Here is a 16948-nt window from a genome sequence, read left to right on the forward strand (position 1 = left end):
TTAGCGGTGGAATAGGATTATAAGAAGTAAACTTCAATGAAATAGTTGAAAAGTTGTTAAGACAAGTTGCCACATTCTCACCGACTTTTTGCTTTACCTCATCCTACTCTTTTTGCACATCTGCCTCAAAGTTTGCGGGTAGAAACTTCTTGTTGAACATAACCTTGAAGTCGGTCCATGTCTTTGGCTCAGTTCCTTCTTGTACCACCTTTAGCCACCAATTCAAGGCGGCTTCTTTCAAGTGCATGCGAACCAAGCGAAGCTTGGACTTTCCAGAGAAGTCCTCTTCTCCAAAAGCAGCATCGAATTGCATAATAAAAGATAAAGCTTTTTGTGTATCTCGCTTTCCATAGAAAGCGTCGAACTTGACACTCTTCTCTCCCAGCTTGAAGTCCTTTTTGTTAGTTGTTGTAGGCTCCTTTGCCTTCCTTTCTTTTGCTTGTCTCGAAGAGCCTGCATCCAAGAGAGTAGGCCTAGGAATAGCCTTACTGTCTCCTCCGCAGGAAGCAGACCTGGTGGCTCTAGATCCTTCCGCAACAGTGATTCTTTTGGCACGAAGATGAGCTTTGGCAGCTTCAACTCCTTCGGCTTCGGTGGCTGTATCCTTGATGGAGTCTTCAAACATTTGAGCCCTTCTTTTGTCTTGTTCCCTTTTGGTTCTCACACAACCACAAACAACAAATGGAGTAGATACGAAATTTGGAACACGCCATGTAGCCCTCTTCCAAAATGGCTACTTCAAACTGTGAGATGAATGGCAAAGCCTTGTCTACATTCAAAGCCCATGACAATCATCAAATTTGACCTGCATATCTCCTGTCTTGAATTCCATAAGTTTCTTGGAAGAGCGATGAAGATCTTTGGGCTGATCCTCCTCTTCTGACATAGGCATCTTTCTCTTGCCTCTATTGCCAACCATAGGCACAACAACATCCTCCTTGGTCTTCCCCTTATCTGTGTTCACTGCATCCATAGGCATCCTGATTCCTGCCCCTACCATAGGGTGTTTTGCATACATGAATCGCAGGGACTGATCTTGCTCCTTCATTGGCCACCACATCCCCCCTCTTGATGAGATAAGACAAAGCAAGTTCATGGGGTTTTGCATTCATCCCCTTGGCAAAATTTGGAAATGTGAAGTAATCTTGATCAACTTGAGATTGAGAAACAACTTGTTTAGCTTTGAGTGCCTGCCATTGAATAGTCGGTTCATCCTTGAGTTGCTTCCTTGATTTACTTGATGATGGCTGGCTTTACGCCACACTTGGAATTGCATCAGATCACCTTGAAGTACTCATAAAAGCAAATACAGATCGTGTTTAAAAACTAAAAAGGACCCAACTAAAAAGAGAAAAGTGTCTTCTGGTTTGGTGATCATGTGTTTGTGTGCATGCACGCACGATATTTCCTTGTGATCATTTTCAATTGATGCTGTTTCAATGTTGAATATAGGAGTTCTTTGGGTTCACCCAATTCCGACCTTTTCAAAGAGAGATTATACAAAAGATTTTGGGAGGGCAAGACTGTTTAGTAGTCATGGCCACTGGAAGTGGAAAATCCTTATGGTAATCTTTTTGTCTCATTTGTTTCTATAGTTTTTCCTTCATACAATGGAGCATGTGTGTGCATGCGTGATGACATACACATACAAATAAAATTATATATATATATATATGTGTGTGTGTGTGTGTGTATAGATGTGTGTATGTGTGCATCATATATATGTGCGCAGGTTATGTGCTTGTGCATGCATATGTATCCATACAGGCATACATACTTACATACATAGATACATATGTATGTATGTACATACATACATACAAACATATATACTCGCATGCATGCATAGATACACATGCGTGCATGTGCGTGTGCATACATGCATGCACATACATACATACATGCACACACATGCGCGCGCGCGCGCACACACACACATACACACACATACATACATACATACATCTTCACAGATACATACCTGCATACATGCATGCACATACATACATACATACATGCACGCACGTGCCTACACACACACACACACACACATACAGACATCTTTACAGATACATACATGCATACAAACATATATACTCGCATGCATGCATAGATACACATGCGTGCATGTGTGTGTGCATACATGCATGCACATACATACATACATGCATGCACGTGCCTGCACATACACATGCATGTGCGCGCGCGCACACACACACACAGATACATACATACATACATACATCTTCACAGATACATACATACATACCTGCATACCTGCATATGTACATACATACATGGATACATATCAAATTATAATCATATGGCCGCCTGCGGCTTTGCTAGTTGAAGATGCTCAAGTAGTGTCACCTTATTTTGTTCGTGGTTCTTGTAGTTATCAGCTGCCGCCTCTCATATCGAAGAGACCTGCTGTTGTAATCAGCCCGTTGATCAGTTTGATGCAGGATCAGGTAGGGGGAAATTAGGATTTTTGGCAGCAAAATAAACATTTTCTATTTTCAATCTTATGCTTTATATCAGAATGTAGCAACAGGTCTTAAGTAATCTCCTTATAAATCCCTTTCTTGATTATAGATTATAGTAACACTTTTTGCAGGTCATGGGCTTGAAAGAACGGGGCATCAAATCTGAGTACTTGAGCAGTGCCCAAACCGATAGTTCTGTGGTTTCCAAAGCTAGGGCAGGAGAATATGCCATACTATTTATGACACCTGAAAAAGCCCTTACACTTCCGGACAGGTGACCGTTTTATGTACTTTATTTATCACGGTAATACACAAGGAAAGGCAGCAGCTCGTTAACTATTCGGTCAGGTCTTTGAAAATGTACTCTTGCAGACCGGGCATGTACACCATGCAGCGAGATGTTCTGCAGGCACATTGTGCACCGCACTAGGGGGCTCTAGATGCTCATAAATGCTTGAGAAAAAGGGGTAATTTCTCCCATGGACTGGGGATCCTCCCCATCCAACCTCTGCCTGCCATCAGATGGCTGGGGGATGATGTGTAAAGTCCCTCAGGCCCAGAAGAGTGGGGCAGGTTCCCCTTTTTATTTTGCAGCTTGCATTAATCTACTAGACAGAGACTGTGCATTAATTCCAAGTGACGCAAATCACAAGTCAAGTCAATCGATTAAAGAAAATCTGGCTGATGAGAAGATTTTGGCTGATGACATCTTGCTAGAGTTTTGTTCGACGGAGGACAATGCGGCGGACCTCTTCACGAAGTCTCTACCTCAGGTGATGTGCTGGCACCACTCCAGCTCACTAGGGTTGGTTCCACATCCAGGAGCTGAGAGGGGGTGTTAGCAGTCATCTCATGTCTGTACCATATTACTCAGTGAGGGCCTCTGTTGTGGGTGTGCCCGCCCAGGAGTTCCCTCCATTTTTTCCTCATTTTTCCATGTTTCTCCCTGTTTTTGTGGTCGTGGGGGCTGTTGGCCAACTGCCACTTTCTGTTGGCTGACTGGTATTTCCAGTCGTGGAGTTGTCCTGGTGCTGTCGGCCTGTTTTAGCCTGGCCGACTAGTATCCCGGGGTGGTATATATACCACCCTTTCCCCCACACCATGTTTTGTACCGGATCTTGTGTATCTAGCAGAGTTTGTACAGCTTCTCTCTCTCTACACTTCTGTATTTTCTTTCTCACAGCAGTTGTCTCATTTTCCGCTGTGCATTCCGACAAGTTTGAAGTAAGCCATATGTTGTATGGGATTTCAGCGGCAATTAAGTTTTATTCTCCATCTCTGTATGTATGAAATTTGTGCTTCAGCTTGCATGCAAACAATCATGCATCTGCGAGAGTTGTTCTGCATACAATGCTCATTGTAATTTCTTGCATCTTTCTGCAAAAGAGCCTCGTTCCATGGTAATGTCCTTTTTACCCACTGTTGGAATAAATTTTGTTTCCTAATTATTTGACTACGACTTATGATGCATGTAACACTCAAAACCACCTTTTAGCTGCAAACCTAGCATTATGTACTTGAGAGATATAATATTTGAAGAACGTTATGCTAGCATTATGCCCCTGAAAATTACAGTAATATGCAAGCAGGTTCTAGCCTGAGTGGGTTGCGACTGCACATGCTGTGTAGCCGGTGGCAGGTTTGGATTGTGGCACATAGATTAGGAAAAAACGCACTGTAAAGAAAAAAAATCATAGTATTGTTGTTCTCCTAGCAATAAAGAAGTTGGTTCTTCAAGGTCCTATTATCTATCAAATGCGACTGTACTTTAGATGTTTTTACTGAACCATTTTGATAACCTTGCAGCCGTTTGGCCACAATGAAGCTCTAACTGGTTTTTGTGTGCGGTGGTTGCAGTTTTTGGACAGCCTTGGTTAGCAAGGGTATATCATTACTTGCTGTGGACGAGGCTCACTGCATATCGGAGTGGGGACATGATTTCAGGCCAGTTTTTGTGTTCAATAAAAGCAAAATCTACAGCGTTGTGTGGTTCGATAATCTTTGGGGAAACACAATGCTGTCATTTTATAAATACACTTATATATCTTTGATATTTTATTGCTTTCTGCTTTTCTGGCATTTTATGACTCAAGTGCGATCTCATTGTCCTAATGTATTTCAGAAAAGAGTACGAACAGCTTCAAAAGTTAAGATGTGTTCTTCCAAAGACACCTTTTGTTGCTTTGACGGCCACAGCTACTCAAAGGTGATTTATTTACAAATAAAAAAAAACTATAGCTTGTCTTGAGAGTAGGGAGCTTGTGATTGTGGTCTAGAGTTTGATTATAACGGTAAGTACCGGTAAGATTTACGTGCATACCTAAGGTATATGTATGCCCTTTACCTCTGGAGAAGTGATTGAATATCTGTTTACAAAGCAGACCCTTCTTTATGCATGAACCTGCAACTATGCTTGGGTGCTGATGACTTGATTGGGGATGTCTCAGCACGTAATATATGCTTTGCATGACGTAGTCTGTGATTTGAAGCTTTGTGGACAGACTCTAATGGAGTCAAGATCACCCTTTGGATTTTGCCAAGTTTGGGACTTGAACTTTCTATTGGTATATATGTGTATACAGTCAATGTATTTATGTGCTGTACATCTGCATGTTCTATCAGCCATAAATCCAAGGTCTGGGTATGTACATTTAGTAAGTCTGGGTATGTACATACAGTAAATCCATGTATGTGACCCCCTCCCCCCCCCTTCAGTTTTTGTGCACCTTGGTGTCACCTAGAAGGGGGCCCATCTTGATCGTGGGTCATTTTTGGGCACGGGGATCTCCCTTAACCAAGCCCCTGCCCATCCATCATGCTAGGGTGGTCTGCAAGCAGCCTGAGGCAAGGCTGTGCTACGGTACCAAGTCGCATGACACCAGCAGATAAAAATGGCAAAAAACAATTCAATCAAGATTCATGGTATGCAGAAATTAAATGCTTTGGACAGGAGTGCACATGTGGCAAAGGCTTGTGCCTCTGTTCACCATGTTGGGCATTTAATTGATGCATGGATGCAACATATTAGTTGATGAGTGGGCACATGCATGGTGGTTTATGGTTGACGGGGTCAAGACATAAAAGATGGCCCATGAAGAGCTTTTGAAGCAAATGACTCCATGTTTTTGAGCACCCCAAACCCAAAAGCGGGAACAACCAAGCTGAGAAAATATCCTTCTAATAGTTGAAACAAGCATTTGCTTTAGGTAAACTGCACCTAGTACAAGAGGTCAACAAACAAAAGAAAAGGGGTGCAGAGCTCTCTCCCTGGCTGGACACTTTACATCGTTGGGGGGGGGGGGGGGGGGGGGGGGGCGGGGGGGAAGAGCTTGGTGGTCTGAGTAACCCTTACAAGAGATCAAAAAACAAAAGAAAAGGGGTGCGGAGCTCCCTCCCTGGCTGACCACTTCAGAGGGGGACTACATCGGGGCGTGGGGGGAAGAGCCACATTGGTGGTCTGAGTCCTCTGGAGTGAGAAAGGGGCCTGGGCTCCAACTGCAATGGAAGGCGGCTCGGGGCTGCTAGCCTGCTCCAAGTCGGTTGTAAGCTTCTTCTAGTGTCCTTGAAGGTTGTGAATGAGGTCCGTCTAAATGGAGTGGATGGTCTTTGCTAGCGGGGTGATGGAACTGTCGATGGTCTGGCTATACCTGACCTGTGAGATGTACCAGGCGGCAATACTGCTCATGAGTTCCCATCTCTGGTCCACTTGTGTCTGCAAGGTCCAAGGAGTCACCTGGGCCGATGAGGTGGGAGGTAGCCATGATCCGAAAGTGGGTAAGAGGGAGCATGAGGCCCACTACGTCCTCCTCATAAAGAAGTGCCGGCCCCTCATCCGATGACCAAACAATCACTCCCTTGGTGTTGTTCGGGGTGGCTTGGAGGTGAAGAGGCGAACGATCCTCCACCAAATTTGCTGTGCCTTTAAGTAATCCCATAGGCTGTGACACTGTGTCCTCAGGCCCAGAGCGCCACAGTGGTCACAAGCGGCTGGCCCAACCACAGGCCCACCGCTAGGCTTTTGTGAGCTAACAACCAAACAAAGAGGGCAATGTTCTGAGGGCAAAAGCTCTTCCAAAGCCAATGCCAACAAAAAACAGTCTGGAACAGGGTGTAGAGAGGTTATAAGATTTTCAGTGGGCGGCGGTATCGGGTGCGCCTTTGGTCTCCTGAAGCAGAATGGGGTAGCCTAACCAGGCCTTGGGCCTTTGGCTGTATGGCAGGGTCCCTCCATTGTCAGTCTCTTGAGTCCGATTGCAGCTAGTTCAGAGGGATTTCTTGCAAAGCCTCGGTCACCACGAGGGATCCTCTGCAACCTTGAGAGGGCAGGGGTGAATATGCCATATGTGGTCATGAAAACTGACTATCCTCACTCACTGATGGGGGGCTGGCCAACGAGAGTCTCATGCAGGGTTGAAGTTGGCCTTGGCTGCCAACCACAAATGCCAAAGGGGGGGAGTCCTCTTGAATGCCAAAGAATTCCAAGGGAATTTCAAGCTTGGAAAATGAAGCGACTTAGATCAAAGAGGGAGGTGAGGCTTGAGGAATACACCAATTTGGAGGGATGGCAGAGTTGATGTTCGAGGCTAAGGCGGTCATCACCGAGCTCAGCAAGTCTCTCGTGCTATGCTGGAAGAGGCATCTTTCTGAAGCGGAGCCAATAACCAACTAACATAGCCGGGCAGAGAGCAAGACACCCCGAAGAGATGTTGGAGTGGGTCCCCAGGTGGTGATCGGTGGGCAGCTAAGTTTGTTCCTTACCGGGGGCCGTGGGGGGGTGGGGGGGGGGGTATATATCTGAACCGCTTCTCGTTTGCAGGAGAGCAGAGACTGGAAGAGGGTGGGGCAGAGAGTCTCAGCTTCTGAATGGACTGGCTGCAAACTTGTCTTGAAGGAGGTACGGATGGGGGCCACTGCGATGGGGTGTGCGGGCCAAAATGTAGACTTCCTGGCTGGAGGCCATGGATGCTGAACTTTCCCAGCAAAGCCCTACTTTGCACCAGCGGATCAACGATGTCTATAACCCTTTTGGAAAGGGGTTGGACAATAACTTGCCAGTCCATCTTGGCCTGGGTTACTTTCCCATCACCTCCTTCACAAGGGAAGTTGCGAATGAAGTGCTGTACTTGTCCGATGGAAGACCTTGAAAGGGCCCAACGAGAAGTGATATACCACATCATACATCGTGGCTAGCAGAACCTAGTTAGCCACACCACCACTTTGCCTGCAAGGGATAGCTACGCTGAGCTCCTCCGGAGTCTGAATGCTCAGGAGGAGGGGAGCTATGTGATGCTACTGGTTGCTGTTGATTCCCACCTGGCATCCTTGGTATGCAATAGTGCCTGTGGGAACTCACTAGAAGGCGTCAATTGGATGCCAAGTCGTGGAGGAGGGCCCCAGCCAAAAGCCACAGGACTGTGTCAGTCGATGCGGGCTCATAGGAGGCAAGGCAAAACTCCTTGATCTCATAGGCGAAGAGCTGAAGGTTCAATATTGACCCAGAAGGGATGTGTCATCCTTTCTCTGTCATTGGAAAGGACGGTGAGGCCTAGTCTGTGAAGTTGTGTGTCCTGAAAAGGAGCCACCCTAAATCCAGGCCGCCAAGAAGCCCATCCGAAGCATGGTGCTCTCAAAGGACAAATCCACCCTGTCATAAGCCTTCTCATAGTTGAGGGGAACTACAGGTCCCTTTTTTTTTTTTCCAGAAAAGAGATCCTTCTGTTAGTTACCAAAAGGAACAGTCGTGCAGGCTCAGCACCGAAGAGGGAGTGATAATCAAAATGACGAAAAAAGGGGGGGGGTGGCACTCCTCCCAAGGCTGGCCGCTCTAGGGGGTGGAGACTACCTCATACAGTGGTGGGGTGGGGGGACAACCATACTGGTGGTCTATAATGCCAGGTGGGCTTATCACCATTGTCAGTGAAAAAAGGGCCATGGTGCCAAGTCCGCAGGAAGGCCTCGCAGCGATCTGAGCCACCTTGAAGCTTCCCCCAGTGTCCATGGAGGGTGTGAATGATATCGAGCCACATGCTTCGGATGGACCTAGCTGGAGGGGTGGGGGTGCCCTTGATGCCCTCCTACAGCGAGCTCGCTAAATATGTCACGCAACATTACTGCTGTGAATGTAAAGCCCCAACCAGATAAACCCTGCGATTAAGCATAAACATGGAAACAAAAGGACATAGCATCAAGCTCACTGCCCAACCATAGAGCCATTCAGGCTCACCCCCGAGCAAGAGGGACAGTAGCATCCGAGACATAGCTCCACGTGCAAAGTCCCTGGCGTCCCATACCACCAGTACACACCCATCAGATGTAAGCACGGAGTAGTCTCAAGGCCTCGAGTCCAGGTCTGAGGAGCTCTCTCTCTCAAACTGACCCATAAAGTGACTTATATAGGCCTCTTATAAACCAGGAGCCAAATTCAGCACATGTCTCATGAAAGCTACTAATCCCCCCACTTAAGATGCCTAACCCTAGGTTATGGTTAACCCAACCTGAGGGTCTTAACCCTGGTTAGCCCTTGGACGTAACAGTGAATCTCCCATCTCTAGCATGAGCTTGGAGTCCAGTGGACTAAAGAGGGAACCAGAACTGGAGCTGTCGAGATCTGATAATGAGCAGCCTGCAATGCCAGTCCCCTGCCATCCTCCCTCGTATGCCATGGCTGCCTCAGCCTCGGTGGCCTAAGCAACTGTGCCCCAAGTAACTCTAGGGGGGAAGCCCGGTCCATAGTGAAGCTGCAGAGAATCCTTTGCCAAACCTGCTGAGCCTTCGGGCGATCTCAAAGGCAATGACGTTGGGACTCCTGTAGATGGCCACACCTCGAATAGACTGCTGATCTACCTTCGGTGGCCAACCAAGTGCCAACCGCTAGGCTCCAGTGGGCTAGCTGCCATACAAAAAGTGTAATCTTCCACGGCCGAAAACTGTCCCCCCGTCTTTTCCAGAAATCTGAAAGAAGCTGAGGAGGGAGGCCTTGGGACTGCTAGTGCCCTGCTACAATTGTAGTGCCCTCAATCTCAGGCATTTGAATCCTACGGCCCAGCCGTGCGGTGTACTGAAAGAAGGGGTTCTGGGAGCCTTCTCTCTAGCAAAGGGATCCCACCATGTCCACTCTCTTGTGTCCCATTGAAGGCGTGTGGGTGGGCGGCCCTCCCATAACCATAACTGCCAAAACCCTCTCTAGGCACCTTGGCTGGTCGAGGGTCCATGTACCAGCCATGCTCCTGAAAACCAATCACCTGCACTCTTGCAGAGTGCGTCCACTGAGATACTTGGAAGGGGGCTCTGTTCAAATAGGTCTGCCATACGGTCCTATAGAATAAGTGAGGAAGCCTGAACTGTAGTCAGCACCATGCACTGCCAAGGGAAGTCATGTTTGGTGAACACTCCCAGCAACTATTGGGGAGGGGTGCCAGAAAGAAGGGATCTGAAGAAATCTGTGGCAATGGCTTGAACCTGAGGGGATCAGAGACAAAAGATCCATACTGGCCATGCAATCTGTGAATGCCATGCCTCCGCATGTGAGGGCTTGTGATCTGAAAGAAATCGCCGGTGACCCAGTCTTCAGCCTGTCTCCAAAAGGAAGCTCTAGCTTGATATCTATACTCCACCCTCCTCTCCTCGATGAAACTTAGCTCTATCCAGGCCGCCGCCATCTTGGCCTCAATCCACGGGCTGTCCGGGGCACTCTCCTGATGTCTATACTCCACCCTCCTCTCCTTGATGAAACTCAGCTCTGTTCGGGCCGCCACCATCTGGGCCTCAATCCATGGGCTGTGTGCAAACGCTGTAGGGATGCCAGGCTCCGACGGATGGTCCTTTTCTGCTCTTTGAACTCTGTGACTCTGCTCTACGCCGCCTCCTGCAACAAACCGGTAATCTCTCGAAGTCCTGCATCCAAGGTCTCTACGGCTGAAAAAAGGGGGTGAAAGAATAGAGACGAAGAAGGTGAAGGTGCAGACAATCCTGAAACAGGGGGGACGGGGGGGAGAAGTGGAACAGGGGGCCTGGGGAAGAAGCAGGGGGACATGCACAGGGGAACCAGAGATGGAGGGAATAGGGGGCCGGTGGGAGGCCCACGTGGAGCAGACAAGGGCAGCGCGAGGGCGGGAGGAGAGCGGACGGAGGCAGCGCAAAGGTGGGAGGAGGGTGACGGGGAAAACAGGGGGCTTTTTTTGTTTGTGGGGGTGTGTGTGTGTGGGGGGTGTTGTTGAGGGGTGCTGCTATTGCGGTAGCCCCTGCTCTTCGTGAATATATCTGATTCATCCTTATTTATAAAGGTAATCCATGGTTGGTCAAGATTAAATAGTGTTCTAGGCTTTTTTGTAAAGGTGTGAAACTGGAGAGGAGATCGATTCTATGTGCAATGACAAGATTTACAAGAAGCAGGGAAAACCAATGGGCACTAAGCATTCATGTCTTTGGACAAAGAGAGGGTCAAATTGAAGGGAACCCCACCAACCCCAACAACCCCCCCCGCCCCCTTCTCCTTTGCATTGTACATTTGACCTCCTTGGAGGGTTGTAGTGCGCTCACGTGTAGACATCCTTTTTTTTTGACTAATAGGTGAACCTTGTCTTGGGTAAAAATTCACTAGTTCATACCTTAGATGCCCTACAAGGATCTCACAACCAGCTTTTCCTGCAAAATTGAGTGTGAGGTGCATAATGAGATGTTGAAACTCCCCTTATCGAGCTTTAAGAAAGTCAGTTATGTGGAGGGTTCCCTAGAGAGTGCATGTGGGATTTCTACAAAAAGTCAGCTGGTATGATGAGCAAGCCCTTTGTCTATGTTGTTTTGCATGGTTTTTGAAGTGGTAGAATGACTAAGCTGTTTTCTTGCAGGGTGCGAGAGGATATCAAAAGGTCATTACAGCTGAAGAACGTGTTTGAGGTTGTGTCAACCTTTGATCGTCCGAACATTTTCTATGGCGTCAAGTTCATAAATCGGACACATGCTTTTAGGGAAGAACTTGCTCATGAGGTCATGAAAGATTGTCAATCAGGGGGTTCGACAATCATTTATTGCACTACCATCAAAGACGTTGAAGAGGTATGCTCATGAAAAAACAATCTTTTATGATGCCACATTTAGTGCCTCCTAGCAAGTATTACTCATGTTCTTCCATCTGCCGCAGTCCCTACATAATGGCTGAAATAGTGCTCGTCTCAGTTTATTTGGGCATTGCACTACTCTATGTGCCTGACACTCTCACTAAAGAAGGTCTGTATGTATTGATAACATTGTTATGGCTGCTCTAAGGGACGAATTTGGTGTTTTTGTTCGGTAGGTGACCCAAGCATTGGTCCAAGCCGGAGTAGATGCAGGCAGTTATCATGGTCAAATGAACCAAAAGGATCGTGCGGCAGTCCACAGGTCCACCCAACCTTTCTCAAACTCAACAGAGCTTTTTAGGGGGTCTTTTACAAATCTTCACTTGAATATGGTCGGGTCTTGGACAATGAATGCCATGGTGCATGTTAGGTTTCACCCCATGTATCTGCAAGAAGGGGATGCTAACAAAGCTGGTGTTTAAAGATAGTCGTATTTCTTTTCATACTAGGGTGTAAAGGTTAAGGAAACCAGCCTTCTTTTTGCCATCTTGAAAAAGAAACAACGTGCTGGTCCGTGCAAGATTGCAAGAGCCAAGGAAGGGAAGCTATGCACACATGCACTCAACACCCCTTTTACTATAGGATGCACATCTATCTATACATACATATAACTATAAATAAAATTATGCATGTAAATGCAAATGTAAATGTAAAATATACGTATAGATATAAACACCCGGGGCAGGCACTCTTTAAGAAATGCTCTTATGGCCTGTGTTCAGCCTCCATAAAAAAACCCTTCTATTCATTTTTGAGACATTTTAGGACCCCTTAACGGATAACATATCTTTTCAATTAGAGATCCTAATGTATGTATACATGCATCCTCCTATATTTAGACACCCCACTTATTTATGTGTATCTATTGTTACGATTTTCATTGGCACAAGTCAGAAGTTCTAATAATTCTAGGCATAGGTATTTTCGCCCGTCTCTAGCATGTGGAGAGCCTCTTTGCTAGGAGGACGCCTGTCCTAAGGTGTGCAAAGGGATGAATTAGTTTCTTTACTAGTTTTTCTAATGAGTTAGAAAAGCACTCCAAGTTGCATGTTTTTTTCAAAACTTTTGGAAAACTAATATAGCTTTGACCATAGTTGCTGTTGTACGCCGTACAACAGTCATACGGTATGGTACTGTATGGTCTGATATATATATATATGTATATATGTATATATATGTATATATATATACGCTGAGTTTTTGACTGTTGCTGCTTTGATTGTTTTTTTTTTGAAAAAAATGGCCATTTATGGCTGTTTTTGACTGTTATGGGGCTTGCTTGCTTTGGGCCTTGGCCTTGGGTGGGTGCCTTGGACTCTTTGGCCTCCCTTTAAAAAGCTCTCCTCCAACCTTCTCTCCATCACAAGTTTCAAGCTCTCATAGCTCTAGCCTCTCAAGCTCAAGCTCTCATTGCTCTCAACTTGCCAACTCCAAGTCTCCAAGCACCTACACCTATCACAGTTCCTAGCCTTTGGGAAGCCTATGCACGACAGTTGTATGATGTGCCAGACCAACCTATACCACAAATGCCACACATCCCTTGGCCTACATCATCTTATCTCTTTGATTCCCCCAATGTCGCTAGGGCTCTTAAAAAGCAGCATAATGGGAGAGCAAAAGATCATGAGGATGTAGGATGAGAGCACCGTGCGCAGGTTCCCGTAAGCCGCCCCCCCCGCCCCCCCCTCCTTTTCTTGCCATCCTTCTCTTCGTTTCCCCGTTCCTCTCCTCTTTCCCCTCCCGTGCAGGTTGGTGCTTTTTGGCTTCTGGGGTTTTCAGCTTTATTTGGCAAGCTTCGGCCTATTCTGGTCTTCACCCTCAGGAGGACTCCATGCATCTGCTTCGTCGTCCTCGACCGAAGTTGCCTTGCGTGCGGTCAGTTCAGGGATCTTTTTTAGGCCAGCCTCATTGGCGAACCTACAAAGATCAGTGATATTCACCGTCTGGGACGCGGATACTACCAGGTGGAGTTCGACTTGCCATCGGCGTCAGACCGAGTCATGCAGGCGAGTCCCCTTGCACTGCGTTCTGCGCAGACATTCTTTGCACGGTGGCAGCACGGCTTCGATCGAGCGTCTAACCCATTGGTTGGCGTTTCGGGCTTCCCAGGCCTTAGGAAGGAGTACTTTCCTCTTCTCCCGATGCTTGGTGGTGCCATGAGGAGAGTGATGGAGTCCCCCCCCACTGTTGCCTCGGCCCTCACAAGGGCAGCAGGGATCCCATCCCTCCGCATCTGTGTAAGCCTCGCCGGAGTTTGTACCGCATTGTATATCTATTCCTAGCCTCTAAGGCGACCCCATACAACAGCGCGTGAAGTATTCTGGCCTTCCAGGACAATGCTTCATTTGCAGACACATGGGTCATTTAGCTAGAGCTTGCCCTTGGCCACAGTCCAGGAGACCGCCTTCGGTGGTTCCTCCCCCGAGTTCTTGTGCTAACCGTCACCAGGGGGTAGAGAGAGAGGTAGGCTCTCAGGTAGTAGAGCACCAAGCCCCCACTTCGGGTGACCCAGCGAACGGCGCGTGGCGGACGGTTGGACCTCGCTTAGGCCGCCAGACGACCACCCGAGCCGAGTGCCGTTGTCATGCGCGCCAGGCTGGCAGATCTTAGGAGGATTGGGTTCTGTTAGAGAACCGTTATGAGCATTTATCGTAGCATTTTCCCGTTGGTGACACACCCTCTCTAGTCCCGGAAGTAAGCGTTGTGAACTCCGAAAGGAGGAGAGGAGAGTCCATCGCCGGGTTTTTTTTGGATTCGAGTTTGTGGGCTGTTTTTTGTTCTTTCAAGGTTCGGTGGTATGGGACACTTATATAGGCTTTCTATAAGCCAGGAACCAAATATAGTACATGTCTCACAAGAGCTACTAATCTCCACTTAAGATGTCTCACCCTATGCTATGGTTAACTGAACCTGAAGGTCCTAACCCTGATTAGCCTTGGGATGTAACACCTATGGGTGGGTCTCCACTTAAGATGTCTCACCCTATGCTATGGTTAACCTGAAGGTCCTAACCCTGATTAGCCTTGGGATGTAACACCTATGGGTGGCCTGTGCTAGCCGACCCACCCCTTTATGTTCCCTTGTTCGCATGTTCGTGTGTTGACCGGATTTGCGGGATTGCGGTGGCTTGGATGTGCATCTTGGGCAGACACTTCTGAGTAATTAGTCTTCGGACGGACACACATAAGTAAACTCTTACTTGGGGCGTTTCATCCATCTGTTGGTCTAGCCAATACAAGAAAGCGCCTTGTCTACTTCTATAACTGAAGACCTAATTGTGTGACCCTAATAGAAAAAAAGAGAACGAGCTGGTAACTCTACCTGAGTCCCGAGAAGTTGTCTTCCAACTGGTCCATATACCGAAGAGAGAAACAGGCTTTAGCCCCTCCTTGAACTTTGTCTTTTAAGCAAGTGAAATATACACACTCGCACTTGCACCAATAGTCTAAAAGCCATGTTGGATGCATGTCGTGGGTCAGAATTGGTGAGTAGCTACCCGTTATTAGTGTATTCCTTGAGGGCTATCTTCAAAACCACAAGCTTAACATTCCAGAATAACACACCCTCATTAATTCTCTCCACCATATTATTGGTGGTTTCATTGAGACGGTGAGACACTCAGTTTTATAATATTTAGCTACACCATTTCAGGAATTGCTTCATATACACTTTTGGTGGTGAAAACGGCCACATTTTTACTGTTTCTCCAAATCTTTTTAGGAAAAACAGGGGTGGAATATGTACTTCACTAGTTTAATATTTATATGCATTTTTTGTGTTCATTTTATGGTGTATCCTTCTAGAAAATGTCCAAATCATGAAGTCTTGCTATTTGCATCATGTGCAGATCATTTGCACATGATGAACTGCAAATTATAGTTGCCACAGTTGCATTTGGCATGGGAATAGATAAACCGGACATTCGGCGGGTCATACACTATGGCTGTCCCAAAAGTTTGGAGTCTTACTACCAAGAAAGCGGCAGGTGTGGAAGAGACGGGTTTCCGTCAACCTGTTGGCTTTACTATACGCGCGCAGATTTTGTCAAAGCCAATTTCTATGCAGCTGAGGCTCAAACGGTCCGTTTGCTTATTGCCTTTTTGACCTCTGTGTATGGTCACGATTCACATGGGCCTAGTGTTAGAAGGGTGGTTGAGATGTCAGACATGGCCTTCTGTCTTAGATTTCTAATCACACAAATCCTGATGCATGTTTGGAATGCTATGAACAGGCAGCTCGCAGAAAAGTTGTGCTTGATGTGTACCAGGCTGCTGAAAAGTATTGTAAAACCTGTACTTGCAGACGGAAGTTCATACTTGAGTACTTTGGGGAGATGGTTGGTTACGATAATTGCGGTCTGTGATTCAATTTATATTTTTGTCACTTAGTTAAGTCATATGAAGGGAACTATATTCATCTTTATTCATTTGTTTTTATGAATGACTTGCTTATCAGTTCCCCTAGTTTCCCAGTTTAAACAAGCTGCATTGCAATGCGTGAGTTACCCCCCCCCGCCCCCTCCCCCCCCTTCTTTTTTCGCAGAAAAATGTGACAATTGCACAAGATCCCAAGAAGTGCACGAGAGGGACATGTCAGAGGAAGTGCACTTGCTATTATCATCTGTCAAGCTCTGTGGGGGTAGATTTGGTATCAATATGCCGATTGATGTGCTTCGTGGGTCTCGTGTAAGCTTTTTGTATTCAGTCAATTAATATTGTCACCATTGATATCCTTCCATATAAACAATGGATGGGGTTTCCTTCATCCTCTCCTCATACGTGCGTGGTTGAAGGTGCACAAAACACAACAAATGTATGCATTTCCATGTATACATGTACATATTTACTCAAAGAAACCAAAAACAAGCATGAAAGTCTTATATATGTATGTATCCATGGATGTGTATGTATTTATGTATGTATGCAACACTAGCATTTCACTAAATCTGCAAGAAGGGGTTTCTGCTGACATACATACATACATACCTACATACTCACATACGTACATTACATACATGCATAGATGCATTATGCACATACATTCACACATATATGCATTACGCACTGTCATTCATACATATATGCATTATGCATAGACATGCATACATGCATTACATACATACACATATGCACACATACATACATTGCATCTATACATACATGCATGCATATGGCATACAGACATACTTTCATTGCGTATACACATTACCTACACACATTCGCACATGCTTACATTACATGCATACATTAGGTACATACATTACATACATTATGGAATTCATGAGTTTACGTGCATACATTATGTACATACATTACATACATTATGGAATTCATGAGTTTACGTGCA

At 46.4% G+C, this 16948-nt stretch overlaps 1 protein-coding gene across 3 annotated transcripts in view; it reads left to right on the top strand.

Annotated features, from left to right (window-relative positions):
• The window catches only part of LOC147612046 (uncharacterized), a 184128-nt gene that overhangs the window by 31648 nt on the left and 135532 nt on the right, over positions 1–16948 (top strand). The window contains exons 2-11 of one of the 3 annotated variants that reach the window (XM_086783887.1): positions 1453–1565; positions 2396–2471; positions 2618–2760; positions 4344–4430; positions 4609–4692; positions 11333–11540; positions 11779–11864; positions 15450–15681; positions 15834–15957; positions 16145–16287. In XM_086783887.1, coding sequence (XP_086640013.1) covers positions 1453–1565; positions 2396–2471; positions 2618–2760; positions 4344–4430; positions 4609–4692; positions 11333–11540; positions 11779–11864; positions 15450–15681; positions 15834–15957; positions 16145–16287 — 1296 coding nt within the window. Of the gene's footprint in view, positions 1–1452; positions 1566–2395; positions 2472–2602; positions 2761–3203; positions 3260–4343; positions 4431–4608; positions 4693–11332; positions 11541–11778; positions 11865–15449; positions 15682–15833; positions 15958–16144; positions 16288–16948 lie in introns of those variants that run through there. The other 2 variants (XM_086783888.1, XM_086783889.1) reach the window with 2 other exon arrangements.

Source organism: Cibotium barometz, chromosome 46, assembly GCF_041138505.1.
Source record: "Cibotium barometz isolate CiBa-2024 chromosome 46, ASM4113850v1, whole genome shotgun sequence".
Lineage (NCBI taxonomy): Eukaryota > Viridiplantae > Streptophyta > Polypodiopsida > Cyatheales > Cibotiaceae > Cibotium > Cibotium barometz.